This window comes from Tauraco erythrolophus, chromosome 4 (assembly GCF_009769465.1).
Source record: "Tauraco erythrolophus isolate bTauEry1 chromosome 4, bTauEry1.pri, whole genome shotgun sequence".
In the NCBI taxonomy this organism is placed as follows: domain Eukaryota; kingdom Metazoa; phylum Chordata; class Aves; order Musophagiformes; family Musophagidae; genus Tauraco; species Tauraco erythrolophus.
In genome coordinates, this window is record NC_141468.1 from 56,456,892 (window position 1) to 56,473,536 (window position 16,645).

General features: G+C 53.4%; 2 protein-coding genes and 1 long non-coding RNA gene across 3 annotated transcripts in view; 2 read left to right on the forward strand and 1 right to left on the reverse strand.

The window, feature by feature from the left end:
- The window catches only part of WDR91 (WD repeat domain 91), a 101,814-nt gene that overhangs the window by 31,453 nt on the left and 53,716 nt on the right, over positions 1-16,645 (forward strand). The gene's annotated exons all lie outside the window — the stretch shown is intronic.
- LOC147528861 (uncharacterized) lies at positions 9,919-15,371 on the reverse strand. The gene is made up of 4 exons (XR_015222114.1): positions 15,339-15,371; positions 11,800-11,948; positions 11,585-11,643; positions 9,919-10,308 (listed from the first exon to the last, which is right to left on the reverse strand). It is a non-coding gene; the product is annotated as an uncharacterized LOC147528861 (long non-coding RNA).
- On the forward strand, positions 15,538-16,498 carry CYREN (cell cycle regulator of NHEJ). Its single transcript, XM_086610873.1, has 3 exons — positions 15,538-15,677; positions 15,770-15,836; positions 16,090-16,498. The coding sequence occupies exons 1-3, from the start codon at positions 15,538-15,540 to the stop codon at positions 16,327-16,329; spliced, it is 447 nt and encodes a 148-aa protein (XP_086466999.1). The 3' UTR covers positions 16,330-16,498.

A 16,645-nucleotide genomic window follows, 5' to 3' on the forward strand; every position in this document is an offset into this window, starting at 1 on the left:
GACGGAAAGAGCTGCCAGTGTGCCCAGGTGGCCAAAAAGGCCCTGAGCATCCTGGCTTGTATCAGCAATAGTGTGGCCAGCAGGACTGGGGAAGTGATTCTTCCTGTGCGCTTGGCACTGGTGAGGTCACACATCAAATGCTGTTCATTTTGAGCCCCGCACTACCTGAAAGATGTTGAGGTGCTGGAGAACATCCCAAAAAAAGCAAAGAAGCTAGTGAAGGGTGTAGAGTACAAGTCCTATGACGAGCAGTTGAGGGAACTGGGGTTGTTTAGCCCAGAGAAAAGGAGGCTGATGGGAGACCTCATCTCTCTCTACAACTACCTGAAAGGAGTTGTAGCAAGGTGCGTGTCGACCTCTTTTCCCAAGTATAAAGAGGAAAGGCTTCAAGTTGCACCAGGAGAGATTTAGAGTGGTTATTGGGAAAAATTTTTTCACCAAAGGGTTGTCAAGCATTGGAACAGGCTGACCAGACAAGGGTTGAATCACCATCCCTGGACCTTGGAGTTATCTTGAAGATGTGTATACGTGGCACTTGGAGACATGGTTTAGGGATGGACTTGGCAAAGTTAGGTTTATGGTTGGACTCAATGATCTTTAGCATCCTTTCCAACGTAATGATTCTATGATTGTACCTCAGATTCAAGAGAGGAGTCTTCCTCTTGTTCTTCTCCTGCTGCTGGCAGGACACCTGTGAAGGAGGTAAGAAGCACAACGATGCTGCGAGTGCTGATTTCACTCTGCTCTTCATCATCCGCTTCACTCCAGGGAAGCTCACAAAGGTAACCGTTCAGTCTGTCAGGAAATTACCATTGCTGCCTTTCTCTGCACTGGTCTGCGCACAAGCTTCGTGTCCGTCTGCATCAGGAAGCTGCACGCCGGCCGACACCTCCATTTCACCTTCAGCATCCACCTGCGTAAATTAAAAGACGTGTGAGAACTGGCACAGACTCCTCCTCGACCCCTTTCCACGCACAAAGCTCCCGCTCGAGGCAACGTGCGTAACGCGGTACCGGGTGACGGAAAGAACGAAAAAGGAAACACCGCCAGCGTGTTGAGCATCTCTGTTGAGCAGCGCTTTCAAAAGGGGCGGAAGGACACCTGCCCAAGACAGAGAGGACCTAGGCAGCAGCAGCTAAGCGTCTAGACTGTAGGCCCTACGGGCAACCGTTTGACACTGAGTGGATCCGGAGACGAGAGCTGTGAGGTGGAAAAGCAGCAACTTTCACAGCACCAGCCTTCTAGGATTTCAGAGAACTGTAAACATTGGGAAGCTTTACGGCTTCAATGCTGTACTCGTAATTCAGCTCAAAGGCCAGCTTGTAGGACACCATTAGCTTGACCTCACTGTGTCCCAGTCCTAACTGAGCAGCTTGCCTGCAGCACCGGTATGTCAAGGCCCCAGTTAGGAGCGTGTGGGGGAAGCAGCAGCAGAGGGAAACGAGCCCAAAAGCAAGCGAGGCCAGTGGGGCCCCAGTGCCTCCTTCAGAGGAGTGGAAGTGTGGCCGGAAAGCTGCCTTGTGGAAGAGGTCCTAGGGCCATTTGTCACCTTGTGACTAAATATGAGCCGCCAGTGTGCCCAGGTGGCCAAAAGGCCCTGAGCATCCTGGCTTGTATCAGCAATAGTGTGGCCAGCAGGACTGGGGAAGTGATTCTTCCTGTGTACTTGGCACTGGTGAGGTCACACGTCAAAAGCTGTTCATTTTGAGCCCTGCACTACCTGAAAGATGTTGAGGTGCTGGAGAACATCCCAAAAAAAGCAAAGAAGCTAGTGAAGGGTGTAGAGTACAAGTCCTATGATGAGCAGTTGAGGGAACTGGGGTTGTTTAGCCCAGACAAAAGGAGGCTGACGGGAGACCTCATCTCTCTCTACAACTACCTGAAAGGAGGTTGTAGCAAGGTGCGTGTCTACCTCTTTTCCCAAGTATAAAGTAATAGCACAAGAGGAAAAGGCTTCAAGTTGCGCCAGGAGAGATTTAGAGTGGTTATTGGGAAAAATTTTTTCACCAAAAGGCTTGCCAAGCATTGAACAGGCAGACCAGATAAGGGTTGAATCACCATCCCTGGACATGGGAGTTATCTCGAAGATGTGTATACGTGGCACTTGGGGACATGGTTTAGGGATGGACTTGGCAAAGTTAGGTTTATGGTTGGACTCAATGATCTTTAGCATCCTTTCCAACGTAATGATTCTATGATTGTACCTCATAATGAAAAGGGACGACAAGATCTTCCTCTTGTTCTTCTCCTGCTGCTGGCAGGACACCTGTGAAGGAGGTAAGAAGCACAACGATGCTGTGAGTGCTGATTTCACTCTGTTTTTCCTCATCCGCTTCACTCCAGGGAAGCTCACAAAGGTAACCGTTTAGTCTGTCAGAAAATTACCATTGTCGTGCTCCTCTATACTGAACTGCTCGCACTCTCCTTCTCCGTCTGCAGCTAGAAGCTCCAGGCCTTTAAACTCTATCCTTAGACCTTCACAAATGATCTGCGTAATTTAAAAGACATGCGTGAGAACTGGCACAGACTCCTCCTCGACCCCTTTCCACGCACAAAGCTCCCGCTCGAGGCAACGTGCGTAACGCGGTACCGGGTGACGGAAAGAACGAAAAGGGAAACACCGCCAGCGTGTTGAGCATCTCTGTTGAGCAGCGCTTTCAAAAGGGGCGGAAGGACACCTGCCCAAGACAGAGAGGACCTAGGCAGAAGCAGCTAAGCGTCTACACTGTAGGCCCTATGGGCAACCGTTTGACACTGACTGGATCCTGGATGAGAGCTGTGAGGTGGAGAAGCAGCAACTTTCACAGCACCAACCTTCTAGGATTTCAGAGGACTGTAAACATTGGGAAGCTTTATGGCTTCAATGCTGTACTCGTAATTCAGCTCAAAGGCCAGCTTGTAGGACTCCATTAGCTTGACCTCACTGTGTCCCAGTCCTAACTGAGCAGCTTGCCTGCAGCACCGGTATGTCAAGGCCCCAGTTAGGAGCGTGTGGGGGAAGCAGCAGCAGAGGGAAACGAGCCCAAAAGCAAGCAAGGCCAGTGGGGCCCCAGTGCCTCCTTCAGAGGAGTGGAAGTGTGGCCGGAAAGCTGCCTTGTGGAAGAGGTCCTAGGGCCATTTGTCACCTTGTGGCTAAATATGAGCCGCCAGTGTGCCCAGGTGGCCAAAAAGGCCCTGAGCATCCTGGCTTGTATCAGCAATAGTGTGGCCAGCAGGACTGGGGAAGTGATTCTTCCTGTGCACTTGGCACTGGTGAGGTCACACATCAAATGCTGTTCATTTTGAGCCCCGCACTACCTGAAAGATGTTGAGGTGCTGGAGAACATCCCAAAAAAAGCAAAGAAGCTAGTGAAGGGTGTAGAGTACAAGTCCTATGACGAGCAGTTGAGGGAACTGGGGTTGTTTAGCCCAGAGAAAAGGAGGCTGATGGGAGACCTCATCTCTCTCTACAACTACCTGAAAGGAGTTGTAGCAAGGTGCGTGTCGACCTCTTTTCCCAAGTATAAAGAGGAAAGGCTTCAAGTTGCACCAGGAGAGATTTAGAGTGGTTATTGGGAAAAATTTTTTCACCAAAGGGTTGTCAAGCATTGGAACAGGCTGACCAGACAAGGGTTGAATCACCATCCCTGGACCTGGGAGTTATCTTGAAGATGTGTATACGTGGCACTTGGAGACATGGTTTAGGGATGGACTTGGCAAAGTTAGGTTTATGGTTGGACTCAATGATCTTTAGCATCCTTTCCAACGTAATGATTCTATGATTGTACCTCAGATTCAAGAGAGGAGTCTTCCTCTTGTTCTTCTCCTGCTGCTGGCAGGACACCTGTGAAGGAGGTAAGAAGCACAACGATGCTGCGAGTGCTGATTTCACTCTGCTCTTCATCATCCGCTTCACTCCAGGGAAGCTCACAAAGGTAACCGTTCAGTCTGTCAGGAAATTACCATTGCTGCCTTTCTCTGCACTGGTCTGCGCACAAGCTTCGTGTCCGTCTGCATCAGGAAGCTGCACGCCGGCCGACACCTCCATTTCACCTTCAGCATCCACCTGCGTAAATTAAAAGACGTGTGAGAACTGGCACAGACTCCTCCTCGACCCCTTTCCACGCACAAAGCTCCCGCTCGAGGCAACGTGCGTAACGCGGTACCGGGTGACGGAAAGAACGAAAAAGGAAACACCGCCAGCGTGTTGAGCATCTCTGTTGAGCAGCGCTTTCAAAAGGGGCGGAAGGACACCTGCCCAAGACAGAGAGGACCTAGGCAGCAGCAGCTAAGCGTCTAGACTGTAGGCCCTACGGGCAACCGTTTGACACTGAGTGGATCCGGAGACGAGAGCTGTGAGGTGGAAAAGCAGCAACTTTCACAGCACCAGCCTTCTAGGATTTCAGAGAACTGTAAACATTGGGAAGCTTTACGGCTTCAATGCTGTACTCGTAATTCAGCTCAAAGGCCAGCTTGTAGGACACCATTAGCTTGACCTCACTGTGTCCCAGTCCTAACTGAGCAGCTTGCCTGCAGCACCGGTATGTCAAGGCCCCAGTTAGGAGCGTGTGGGGGAAGCAGCAGCAGAGGGAAACGAGCCCAAAAGCAAGCGAGGCCAGTGGGGCCCCAGTGCCTCCTTCAGAGGAGTGGAAGTGTGGCCGGAAAGCTGCCTTGTGGAAGAGGTCCTAGGGCCATTTGTCACCTTGTGACTAAATATGAGCCGCCAGTGTGCCCAGGTGGCCAAAAGGCCCTGAGCATCCTGGCTTGTATCAGCAATAGTGTGGCCAGCAGGACTGGGGAAGTGATTCTTCCTGTGTACTTGGCACTGGTGAGGTCACACGTCAAAAGCTGTTCATTTTGAGCCCTGCACTACCTGAAAGATGTTGAGGTGCTGGAGAACATCCCAAAAAAAGCAAAGAAGCTAGTGAAGGGTGTAGAGTACAAGTCCTATGATGAGCAGTTGAGGGAACTGGGGTTGTTTAGCCCAGACAAAAGGAGGCTGACGGGAGACCTCATCTCTCTCTACAACTACCTGAAAGGAGGTTGTAGCAAGGTGCGTGTCTACCTCTTTTCCCAAGTATAAAGTAATAGCACAAGAGGAAAAGGCTTCAAGTTGCGCCAGGAGAGATTTAGAGTGGTTATTGGGAAAAATTTTTTCACCAAAAGGCTTGCCAAGCATTGAACAGGCAGACCAGATAAGGGTTGAATCACCATCCCTGGACATGGGAGTTATCTCGAAGATGTGTATACGTGGCACTTGGGGACATGGTTTAGGGATGGACTTGGCAAAGTTAGGTTTATGGTTGGACTCAATGATCTTTAGCATCCTTTCCAACGTAATGATTCTATGATTGTACCTCATAATGAAAAGGGACGACAAGATCTTCCTCTTGTTCTTCTCCTGCTGCTGGCAGGACACCTGTGAAGGAGGTAAGAAGCACAACGATGCTGTGAGTGCTGATTTCACTCTGTTTTTCCTCATCCGCTTCACTCCAGGGAAGCTCACAAAGGTAACCGTTTAGTCTGTCAGAAAATTACCATTGTCGTGCTCCTCTATACTGAACTGCTCGCACTCTCCTTCTCCGTCTGCAGCTAGAAGCTCCAGGCCTTTAAACTCTATCCTTAGACCTTCACAAATGATCTGCGTAATTTAAAAGACATGCGTGAGAACTGGCACAGACTCCTCCTCGACCCCTTTCCACGCACAAAGCTCCCGCTCGAGGCAACGTGCGTAACGCGGTACCGGGTGACGGAAAGAACGAAAAGGGAAACACCGCCAGCGTGTTGAGCATCTCTGTTGAGCAGCGCTTTCAAAAGGGGCGGAAGGACACCTGCCCAAGACAGAGAGGACCTAGGCAGAAGCAGCTAAGCGTCTACACTGTAGGCCCTATGGGCAACCGTTTGACACTGACTGGATCCTGGATGAGAGCTGTGAGGTGGAGAAGCAGCAACTTTCACAGCACCAACCTTCTAGGATTTCAGAGGACTGTAAACATTGGGAAGCTTTATGGCTTCAATGCTGTACTCGTAATTCAGCTCAAAGGCCAGCTTGTAGGACTCCATTAGCTTGACCTCACTGTGTCCCAGTCCTAACTGAGCAGCTTGCCTGCAGCACCGGTATGTCAAGGCCCCAGTTAGGAGCGTGTGGGGGAAGCAGCAGCAGAGGGAAACGAGCCCAAAAGCAAGCAAGGCCAGTGGGGCCCCAGTGCCTCCTTCAGAGGAGTGGAAGTGTGGCCGGAAAGCTGCCTTGTGGAAGAGGTCCTAGGGCCATTTGTCACCTTGTGGCTAAATATGAGCCGCCAGTGTGCCCAGGTGGCCAAAAAGGCCCTGAGCATCCTGGCTTGTATCAGCAATAGTGTGGCCAGCAGGACTGGGGAAGTGATTCTTCCTGTGCACTTGGCACTGGTGAGGTCACACATCAAATGCTGTTCATTTTGAGCCCCGCACTACCTGAAAGATGTTGAGGTGCTGGAGAACATCCCAAAAAAAGCAAAGAAGCTAGTGAAGGGTGTAGAGTACAAGTCCTATGACGAGCAGTTGAGGGAACTGGGGTTGTTTAGCCCAGAGAAAAGGAGGCTGATGGGAGACCTCATCTCTCTCTACAACTACCTGAAAGGAGTTGTAGCAAGGTGCGTGTCGACCTCTTTTCCCAAGTATAAAGAGGAAAGGCTTCAAGTTGCACCAGGAGAGATTTAGAGTGGTTATTGGGAAAAATTTTTTCACCAAAGGGTTGTCAAGCATTGGAACAGGCTGACCAGACAAGGGTTGAATCACCATCCCTGGACCTGGGAGTTATCTTGAAGATGTGTATACGTGGCACTTGGAGACATGGTTTAGGGATGGACTTGGCAAAGTTAGGTTTATGGTTGGACTCAATGATCTTTAGCATCCTTTCCAACGTAATGATTCTATGATTGTACCTCAGATTCAAGAGAGGAGTCTTCCTCTTGTTCTTCTCCTGCTGCTGGCAGGACACCTGTGAAGGAGGTAAGAAGCACAACGATGCTGCGAGTGCTGATTTCACTCTGCTCTTCATCATCCGCTTCACTCCAGGGAAGCTCACAAAGGTAACCGTTCAGTCTGTCAGGAAATTACCATTGCTGCCTTTCTCTGCACTGGTCTGCGCACAAGCTTCGTGTCCGTCTGCATCAGGAAGCTGCACGCCGGCCGACACCTCCATTTCACCTTCAGCATCCACCTGCGTAAATTAAAAGACGTGTGAGAACTGGCACAGACTCCTCCTCGACCCCTTTCCACGCACAAAGCTCCCGCTCGAGGCAACGTGCGTAACGCGGTACCGGGTGACGGAAAGAACGAAAAAGGAAACACCGCCAGCGTGTTGAGCATCTCTGTTGAGCAGCGCTTTCAAAAGGGGCGGAAGGACACCTGCCCAAGACAGAGAGGACCTAGGCAGCAGCAGCTAAGCGTCTAGACTGTAGGCCCTACGGGCAACCGTTTGACACTGAGTGGATCCGGAGACGAGAGCTGTGAGGTGGAAAAGCAGCAACTTTCACAGCACCAGCCTTCTAGGATTTCAGAGAACTGTAAACATTGGGAAGCTTTACGGCTTCAATGCTGTACTCGTAATTCAGCTCAAAGGCCAGCTTGTAGGACACCATTAGCTTGACCTCACTGTGTCCCAGTCCTAACTGAGCAGCTTGCCTGCAGCACCGGTATGTCAAGGCCCCAGTTAGGAGCGTGTGGGGGAAGCAGCAGCAGAGGGAAACGAGCCCGAAAGCAAGCAAGGCCAGTGGGGCCCCAGTGCCTCCTTCAGAGGAGTGGAAGTGTGGCCGGAAAGCTGCCTTGTGGAAGAGGTCCTAGGGCCATTTGTCACCTTGTGGCTAAATATGAGCCGCCAGTGTGCCCAGGTGGCCAAAAAGGCCCTGAGCATCCTGGCTTGTATCAGCAATAGTGTGGCCAGCAGGACTGGGGAAGTGATTCTTCCTGTGCACTTGGCACTGGTGAGGTCACACATCAAATGCTGTTCATTTTGAGCCCCGCACTACCTGAAAGATGTTGAGGTGCTGGAGAACATCCCAAAAAAAGCAAAGAAGCTAGTGAAGGGTGTAGAGTACAAGTCCTATGACGAGCAGTTGAGGGAACTGGGGTTGTTTAGCCCAGAGAAAAGGAGGCTGATGGGAGACCTCATCTCTCTCTACAACTACCTGAAAGGAGTTGTAGCAAGGTGCGTGTCGACCTCTTTTCCCAAGTATAAAGAGGAAAGGCTTCAAGTTGCACCAGGAGAGATTTAGAGTGGTTATTGGGAAAAATTTTTTCACCAAAGGGTTGTCAAGCATTGGAACAGGCTGACCAGACAAGGGTTGAATCACCATCCCTGGACCTGGGAGTTATCTTGAAGATGTGTATACGTGGCACTTGGAGACATGGTTTAGGGATGGACTTGGCAAAGTTAGGTTTATGGTTGGACTCAATGATCTTTAGCATCCTTTCCAACGTAATGATTCTATGATTGTACCTCAGATTCAAGAGAGGAGTCTTCCTCTTGTTCTTCTCCTGCTGCTGGCAGGACACCTGTGAAGGAGGTAAGAAGCACAACGATGCTGCGGGTGCTGATTTCACTCTGCTCTTCATCATCCGCTTCACTCCAGGGAAGCTCACAAAGGTAACCGTTCAGTCTGTCAGGAAATTACCATTGCTGCCTTTCTCTGCACTGGTCTGCGCACAAGCTTCGTGTCCGTCTGCATCAGGAAGCTGCACGCCGGCCGACACCTCCATTTCACCTTCAGCATCCACCTGCGTAAATTAAAAGACGTGTGAGAACTGGCACAGACTCCTCCTCGACCCCTTTCCACGCACAAAGCTCCCGCTCGAGGCAACATGCGTAACGCGGTACCGGGTGACGGAAAGAACGAAAAAGGAAACACCGCCAGCGTGTTGAGCATCTCTGTTGAGCAGCGCTTTCAAAAGGGGCGGAAGGACACCTGCCCAAGACAGAGAGGACCTAGGCAGCAGCAGCTAAGCGTCTAGACTGTAGGCCCTACGGGCAACCGTTTGACACTGAGTGGATCCGGAGACGAGAGCTGTGAGGTGGAAAAGCAGCAACTTTCACAGCACCAGCCTTCTAGGATTTCAGAGAACTGTAAACATTGGGAAGCTTTACGGCTTCAATGCTGTACTCGTAATTCAGCTCAAAGGCCAGCTTGTAGGACACCATTAGCTTGACCTCACTGTGTCCCAGTCCTAACTGAGCAGCTTGCCTGCAGCACAGGTATGTCAAGGCCCCAGTTAGGAGCGTGTGGGGGAAGCAGCAGCAGAGGGAAACGAGCCCAAAAGCAAGCGAGGCCAGTGGGGCCCCAGTGCCTCCTTCAGAGGAGCGGAAGTGTGGCCGGAAAGCTGCCTTGTGGAAGAGGTCCTAGGGCCATTTGTCACCTTGTGACTAAATATGAGCCGCCAGTGTGCCCAGGTGGCCAAAAGGCCCTGAGCATCCTGGCTTGTATCAGCAATAGTGTGGCCAGCAGGACTGGGGAAGTGATTCTTCCTGTGTACTTGGCACTGGTGAGGTCACACGTCAAAAGCTGTTCATTTTGAGCCCTGCACTACCTGAAAGATGTTGAGGTGCTGGAGAACATCCCAAAAAAAGCAAAGAAGCTAGTGAAGGGTGTAGAGTACAAGTCCTATGATGAGCAGTTGAGGGAACTGGGGTTGTTTAGCCCAGACAAAAGGAGGCTGACGGGAGACCTCATCTCTCTCTACAACTACCTGAAAGGAGGTTGTAGCAAGGTGCGTGTCTACCTCTTTTCCCAAGTATAAAGTAATAGCACAAGAGGAAAAGGCTTCAAGTTGCGCCAGGAGAGATTTAGAGTGGTTATTGGGAAAAATTTTTTCACCAAAAGGCTTGCCAAGCATTGAACAGGCAGACCAGATAAGGGTTGAATCACCATCCCTGGACATGGGAGTTATCTCGAAGATGTGTATACGTGGTACTTGGGGACATGGTTTAGGGATGGACTTGGCAAAGTTAGGTTTATGGTTGGACTCAATGATCTTTAGCATCCTTTCCAACGTAATGATTCTATGATTGTACCTCATAATGAAAAGGGACGACAAGATCTTCCTCTTGTTCTTCTCCTGCTGCTGGCAGGACACCTGTGAAGGAGGTAAGAAGCACAACGATGCTGTGAGTGCTGATTTCACTCTGTTTTTCCTCATCCGCTTCACTCCAGGGAAGCTCACAAAGGTAACCGTTTAGTCTGTCAGAAAATTACCATTGTCGTGCTCCTCTATACTGAACTGCTCGCACTCTCCTTCTCCGTCTGCAGCTAGAAGCTCCAGGCCTTTAAACTCTATCCTTAGACCTTCACAAATGATCTGCGTAATTTAAAAGACATGCGTGAGAACTGGCACAGACTCCTCCTCGACCCCTTTCCACGCACAAAGCTCCCGCTCGAGGCAACGTGCGTAACGCGGTACCGGGTGACGGAAAGAACGAAAAGGGAAACACCGCCAGCGTGTTGAGCATCTCTGTTGAGCAGCGCTTTCAAAAGGGGCGGAAGGACACCTGCCCAAGACAGAGAGGACCTAGGCAGAAGCAGCTAAGCGTCTACACTGTAGGCCCTATGGGCAACCGTTTGACACTGACTGGATCCTGGATGAGAGCTGTGAGGTGGAGAAGCAGCAACTTTCACAGCACCAACCTTCTAGGATTTCAGAGGACTGTAAACATTGGGAAGCTTTATGGCTTCAATGCTGTACTCGTAATTCAGCTCAAAGGCCAGCTTGTAGGACTCCATTAGCTTGACCTCACTGTGTCCCAGTCCTAACTGAGCAGCTTGCCTGCAGCACCGGTATGTCAAGGCCCCAGTTAGGAGCGTGTGGGGGAAGCAGCAGCAGAGGGAAACGAGCCCAAAAGCAAGCAAGGCCAGTGGGGCCCCAGTGCCTCCTTCAGAGGAGTGGAAGTGTGGCCGGAAAGCTGCCTTGTGGAAGAGGTCCTAGGGCCATTTGTCACCTTGTGGCTAAATATGAGCCGCCAGTGTGCCCAGGTGGCCAAAAAGGCCCTGAGCATCCTGGCTTGTATCAGCAATAGTGTGGCCAGCAGGACTGGGGAAGTGATTCTTCCTGTGCACTTGGCACTGGTGAGGTCACACATCAAATGCTGTTCATTTTGAGCCCCGCACTACCTGAAAGATGTTGAGGTGCTGGAGAACATCCCAAAAAAAGCAAAGAAGCTAGTGAAGGGTGTAGAGTACAAGTCCTATGATGAGCAGTTGAGGGAACTGGGGTTGTTTAGCCCAGACAAAAGGAGGCTGATGGGAGACCTCATCTCTCTCTACAACTACCTGAAAGGAGGTTGTAGCAAGGTGCGTGTCGGCCTCTTTTCCCAAGCATAAAGTAATAGCACAAGAGGAAAAGGCTTCAAGTTGCGCCAGGAGAATTTTTTTGGGAAAAATTTTTTCACCAAAATGGTTGTCAAGTAGTGGATCAGGCTGACTAGAGAAGGGTTGAGTCACCGTACCTTAAGCTATCTAAAAGACTTGTAGACATGGCGCTTAGGACCATGGTTTAGGGTGGGCTTTGCAGTGTTTGGTTACGTTTGGACTCAATGATCTTTAGGGTCCTTTCTGACCTAATGATTCTATGATTGTACCTTAGAATTAGAAGAGAAGACATCTTCCTCTTGTTCTGCTCCTACTGCTGGCGAGTCACCTATAAAAGACGTAAGAAGCGCAATGCTGCTGTGAGTGCTGATTTCACTCTTCTTTTCCCTGTTACTCAGTCCCTCTGTTGAAACGACTGGTTTTCATTCTCCTCTGGGCAACAGCGATTTGTCCTCATCACCGTTTCTGCGGCGAAGGATCTTACCTGTTCTGGTCTGTGCAGGTTCACCCAAGGGAAAGTCAGTGGTGGTCCCTGGGCTAAAGCTGACATTTACTGCTGGACCTTCTGTACCTCCTGCAGAACATTCTCCTTTCCCTTCACAGCCCTTGTATTCCTCCAGCTGGTTTGCAATACTATATACAGAAAGGAAGGAAATGCTTTCGGTAAAAATACCCACACACTTGCCCACATTCTCTTCTGGAAGAGCAACAGCCATTCATGAGCCGTCCTACCCATCTTCACTGCCAGCTGGCAAAGGGTAACACACACGGACTACCTACTTCACTACTGCTGTAGACTGAAATACTCGCTACAGGCATGTTCACACTAGAGACGCTTATTTCTGTATATGGAGTAACTCATCCCTGTTGGCTACAGTCTCATCTGACAAACCCCCTCTCCATTTCAAGGGCCAGCGAGACTAACAAGTGCCCTGGCAGACTGACATCTAACTACAAGGCTTCTACCTCAGTGGGATGCTATACTAATGCTGCACCAAGTCTTCATTTCAAGCCAGGGTAATGTCTTCTCAAACCTGACTTTGAAGGGCTTCAGAAACTCCCATGGTTAGTCTGAGAATGTGAGAGTTTAGAGAGCTCCTAAGTGGGATATCAAGAGGCCAACAAAGATGGCCGTTGCATTCCAAGCACTGCAGGGGTTAACAACATTGCATAGGTGTTATCTTCTAGCAACATATCTTCAGCTGGCACGTGTTTCCTGTGTGGTCGCTCTCACAAGGAAGATGTAGCAGAGGCACCCTGGAAATTACGTACCCTTCGGTTAACACAGACAGACAGCTGAAGACACTGTTTCGGGCTGTGGTACCCGCCTGTGGCATAGGGCCACAAGCCTCATGTGGCAAAAGACAAGCCAAAAGCAAGCTTTCTTATTCTGGAGCTGGTGGCAGTAGTTGCACGCCCAAAGCCTGGGGCTGGCTAGGAAAAATCCCCAACACATCCGTTGGGTCAACAGGCATCTCCTCAGATGTGTAAATCATAGAATCATAGAATCATAGAATCATTAGGGCTGGAAGGGACCTTCAAAGGCCATCTAGTCCAACCCCCCTGCAAGGAACAGGGATATCTCCAACTAGATCAGGTTGCTCAGGGCCTCATCCAACAGGGCCTTGAACGTCTCCAGGGATGGAGCATCCACCACCTCTCTGGGCAACCTGTTCCAGTGTTCTACAACTCTCATGGTAAAAAATTTTTTCCTAATATCCAACCTGAATCTACCTCCCTCTATTTTAAAACCATTACCCCTTGTCCTATCACAACTGGCCCTCCTGAACAGCCTCTCCCCATCTTTCTTGTAGGCCCCCTTGAGGTACTGGAAGACCGCTATAAGGTCACCCCGGAGCCTCCTCTTCTCCAGGCTGAACAGCCCCAACTCTTTCAGCCTGTCCTCATAGGAAAGGTGCTCCAGCCCTCTTATCATCTTTGTGGCCCTCCTCTGGACCCTCTCCAACTGGTCCATGTCCTTCTTATGTTGGGGACTCCAGAACTGGACGCAATACTCCAAGTGAGGTCTCACGAGGGCAGAGTAGAGGGGGAGAATCACCTCCCTCGACCTGCTGGCCACGCTCCTCTTGATGCAGCCCAGGACGCGGTTGGCCTTCTGGGCCGCAAGAGCACATTGCCGGCTCATATTGAGCTTCTCGTCCACCAGTACTCCCAAGTCCTTCTCCTCAGGGCTGCTCTCGATCCATTCTCCGCCCAGTCTGTATTTGTGCCTGGGATTGCCACGACCCAGATGTAGGACCTTGCACTTGGCCTGGTTAAACTTCATGAGACTGGTACGGGCCCACCTCTCCAGCCTGTCGAGGTCTCTCTGGATGGCATCCCTCCCTTCCAGCGTGTCGACGGCACCACACAGCTTGGTGTCATCGGCGAACTTGCTGAGGGTGCACTCCATGCCACTGTCCACGTCACCGACAAAGATGTTGAAGAGGGCCGGGCCCAACACGGACCCCTGACAGATTCCTGTGCCCAGGCACTGGTCCCTGCCTCCAGCAGGACCATCCAGAACAGCAAAGGAGACCGTGTCTTGACAGCCTGGAGTCTATGGAGGCTACGTAAGTCTGCGGAGCCTGTATGTAAGCTCCTGGCTATTCCCGCCATCAGTCCCGTGCCAGACACATCCTGGAGACAGAGGGGATGGGATTTCTAACAGCAATGGGAAGGCTGTGCCATGTCTTTCTGTGAATCCGTGCCCTGCTCGAGCAAGCTGCTCAGTCTAGCAACAGAAAAGGAGCTGTCTCTGCTTGGACGAAGGCCTGCTGAGCTCCACAGGAGACTCACTACAGGGAGCAGGCTGGCAGGGCAGAGCGGACGGAGCATCCGCCAGCTACTGTCCCAGCTTGGGCAGGCGCCCGGTAAGGTCAGCACTTAGGTAAGGAGCCGGCCCTGCTCCTGGGGTGCTTGCAACCGTGCTGGGCTTTGGCGGCTCTGGCAGCCAGGCTGGGTGGAAGGTTTGCTACGGGCACTGCCCGCCCCTTACCGCTGTTTCGCGAACCACCCGTTGACGGGGAGTTTCAACCGCCACCGGCGCCGCTGCGGCCGGGGCACATCGCTGCTGGCGGCCGCCCCGCGCTGCCCGCCCCGGCGCTCGGGGGCTTTGGCCGCGCAGGGCTCGGGAGTGCTGCTGGACGGCGGCCGCTCCCGCAGCCTCCGGAGGAGCCCGAGGAGCCGCTGCATGCTGCGGCGGGGACGAGGGCACGGCCCGCCCGGCGGTTGGCAGCCGCAGGAGGAGCCAGGCGGGCTCTGCTGAGCCCCGGGCGGGGAGAGGGAGGAGACGGGGACAGGCGAGAGCCGAGCCCCGGGCGGGGAGAGGGAGAAGACGGGGACAGGCGAGAGCCGAGCCCCGAGCGACGAGCGACGAGTGCGGCTCGCAGCCGCCGACGCTCCGAGCCAGAGAGACGCTGCCGGTTCCGCTGCGGGACCGACACTGGAATGGTGGCCCCCGCGGGTGCTGTACCAGGGGTCGCGTCGAGCGCGCTCGGGGCGTCACAGAGGGCGGGGGACGGGCGCGTCATAGGGGGCGGGGGGCGGCGGCCCGGGCCGGGAGGGCGCTGCCTTCGCCGTCAGGGCGGCCCCGTGGTGGTGCTGGGCTCTGGGTGGCCGGAAAATGCCTTTGAAAATGTGCTACTTGCACAGCTGCTGTTCGAGAGCCCTGTTTGTCCCCTTGTTAGAATACTGAAGGATGTGTCCCTCTGGGTTTTGAAGCAAAATACGGCAGGTGTGGCCACGGACGGGGCTGCTGACAAACCGCTGAACGTGTAGCAAAGCTTCGCCCTGTCCCACCGCTCCCACTGGTGCTGCGTGAGTGGCGGGAGCCGCGGCTGCTCGGGCACCAACCCGCTGAAACCGCCTGTCCCTGCCAGCTGCCGGACTTTCCCTGGAGCCCCATCCCGCCTGCGGCCTTCCTGGCTGGCTGCTCGCCTGCATTTCTTGCCTCCCCGCCTGATCAGGCGCTTGAGCTTTCGTGGGGGCGTTGGGGTTGTTTTACTGCTCGCCTGCACTCACGGTTTAGCGAGGAAGATCGCTCGGAGTAACGGGAGAAACCTGTCCCAGCGGCACCGCCGGCACCGCCGGCGCTGCTGCGCTGAGCGGCACCGGCTGGCCCCAGCTCGCCGGAAACAGCGGGGACATCCCCGGGCTTCCTGTTCGGGGTGGCGGGGGCGGCTGCCGGTGCCGCCCCGCCCGCGGTGCTGCCGCGCGGGGAATGGCGGAGGGCTCGCGGCGGCGGCTCCTCCCGGCCTGGATGGGGGCGGCGGGGAACGAGCGGGCGGTGGCGGCGGCGACCCCGCCTCCCAGGGCCGGACGACGGCAGCGGCGGAGGCGGCAGGCCTCGGCAGAGCCTAGGTAGCACCGCTGGGACGGGGGGCGCGGCGGGGGCGGTGGGCGAGTTAGGCCTAGTCCTTCCCGCGCTGAGTGTCTCCTGGTGCGTTGCTCAGGGCGGCGGCGGTCTACTGCATGAACGAGGCGGAGCTGGTGGACGTGGCCCTGGCGGTACTGGCCGAGGTGAGCCCGAACCCCCGGGGGTGGGGACGTGGCCTTGGCCCTTCCTGGGGGCTGCCGGGGCCGTAGCAGCTGCCTTTGTTTCCCCCTGGCCGCCCCGCCGTGGGCTGCGGGACCAAAACAGCCTCCACCGCGGACCTAGGGACTGGCGAGGGGGGTACCCCGCGCGAATGAGTGGCCTGCTCGCCCTGCCCCTTGGGGTGCTCCTGGGGTGAAATTGCACGCAGTCAGGTCTGATTGTTTTGCCTTTGCCCAGAATCTCCAGTGCGAGGAAGGTGAAGAGAAGGCCAGGTCCAGGGGTGCAGCAGAGCAGGAGCTCCAGCCAACACCTAACGAGGCTCCTGGAAGGACAGCTAGCACGAGGGCAGGCAGTGACCGCAGTCTGTCTCTCCCATCTGTTCCTGACCCTGGTGCTGGTGCCGATGCAGAGAGGACAGTCTGGGAGGACTCTGAGGACGATGTTCTGAAATACGTCAGGGAGATCTTTTTCAGCTAACATCGCCTTCTCTGTGGCTGCCCAGGAGCAAAGGGGACAGTGGGGAGAGTGTCCTGTCCCACAGCACTGACGATGGCAGGAGGAGGGCCTGGAGTGGGCTGTGTGTCTGCCATATTGGTGGCCTATGGAGCGGGTAGAAGGCCTATGAATTCCATGGGGGGAAAAGGAAGGGGCCACTCACTTCTCTCAGTGTGTGCTGGGTTCAGTGGGATTTGGCTTCAGATTAGATTATGTTAATTTCTTTTTGGCATCTCAAAGCATGGACAGATTAAAGAGGACATTGGGCTTTCTGTGAGTGTCCCTTTGGTGGGTCATT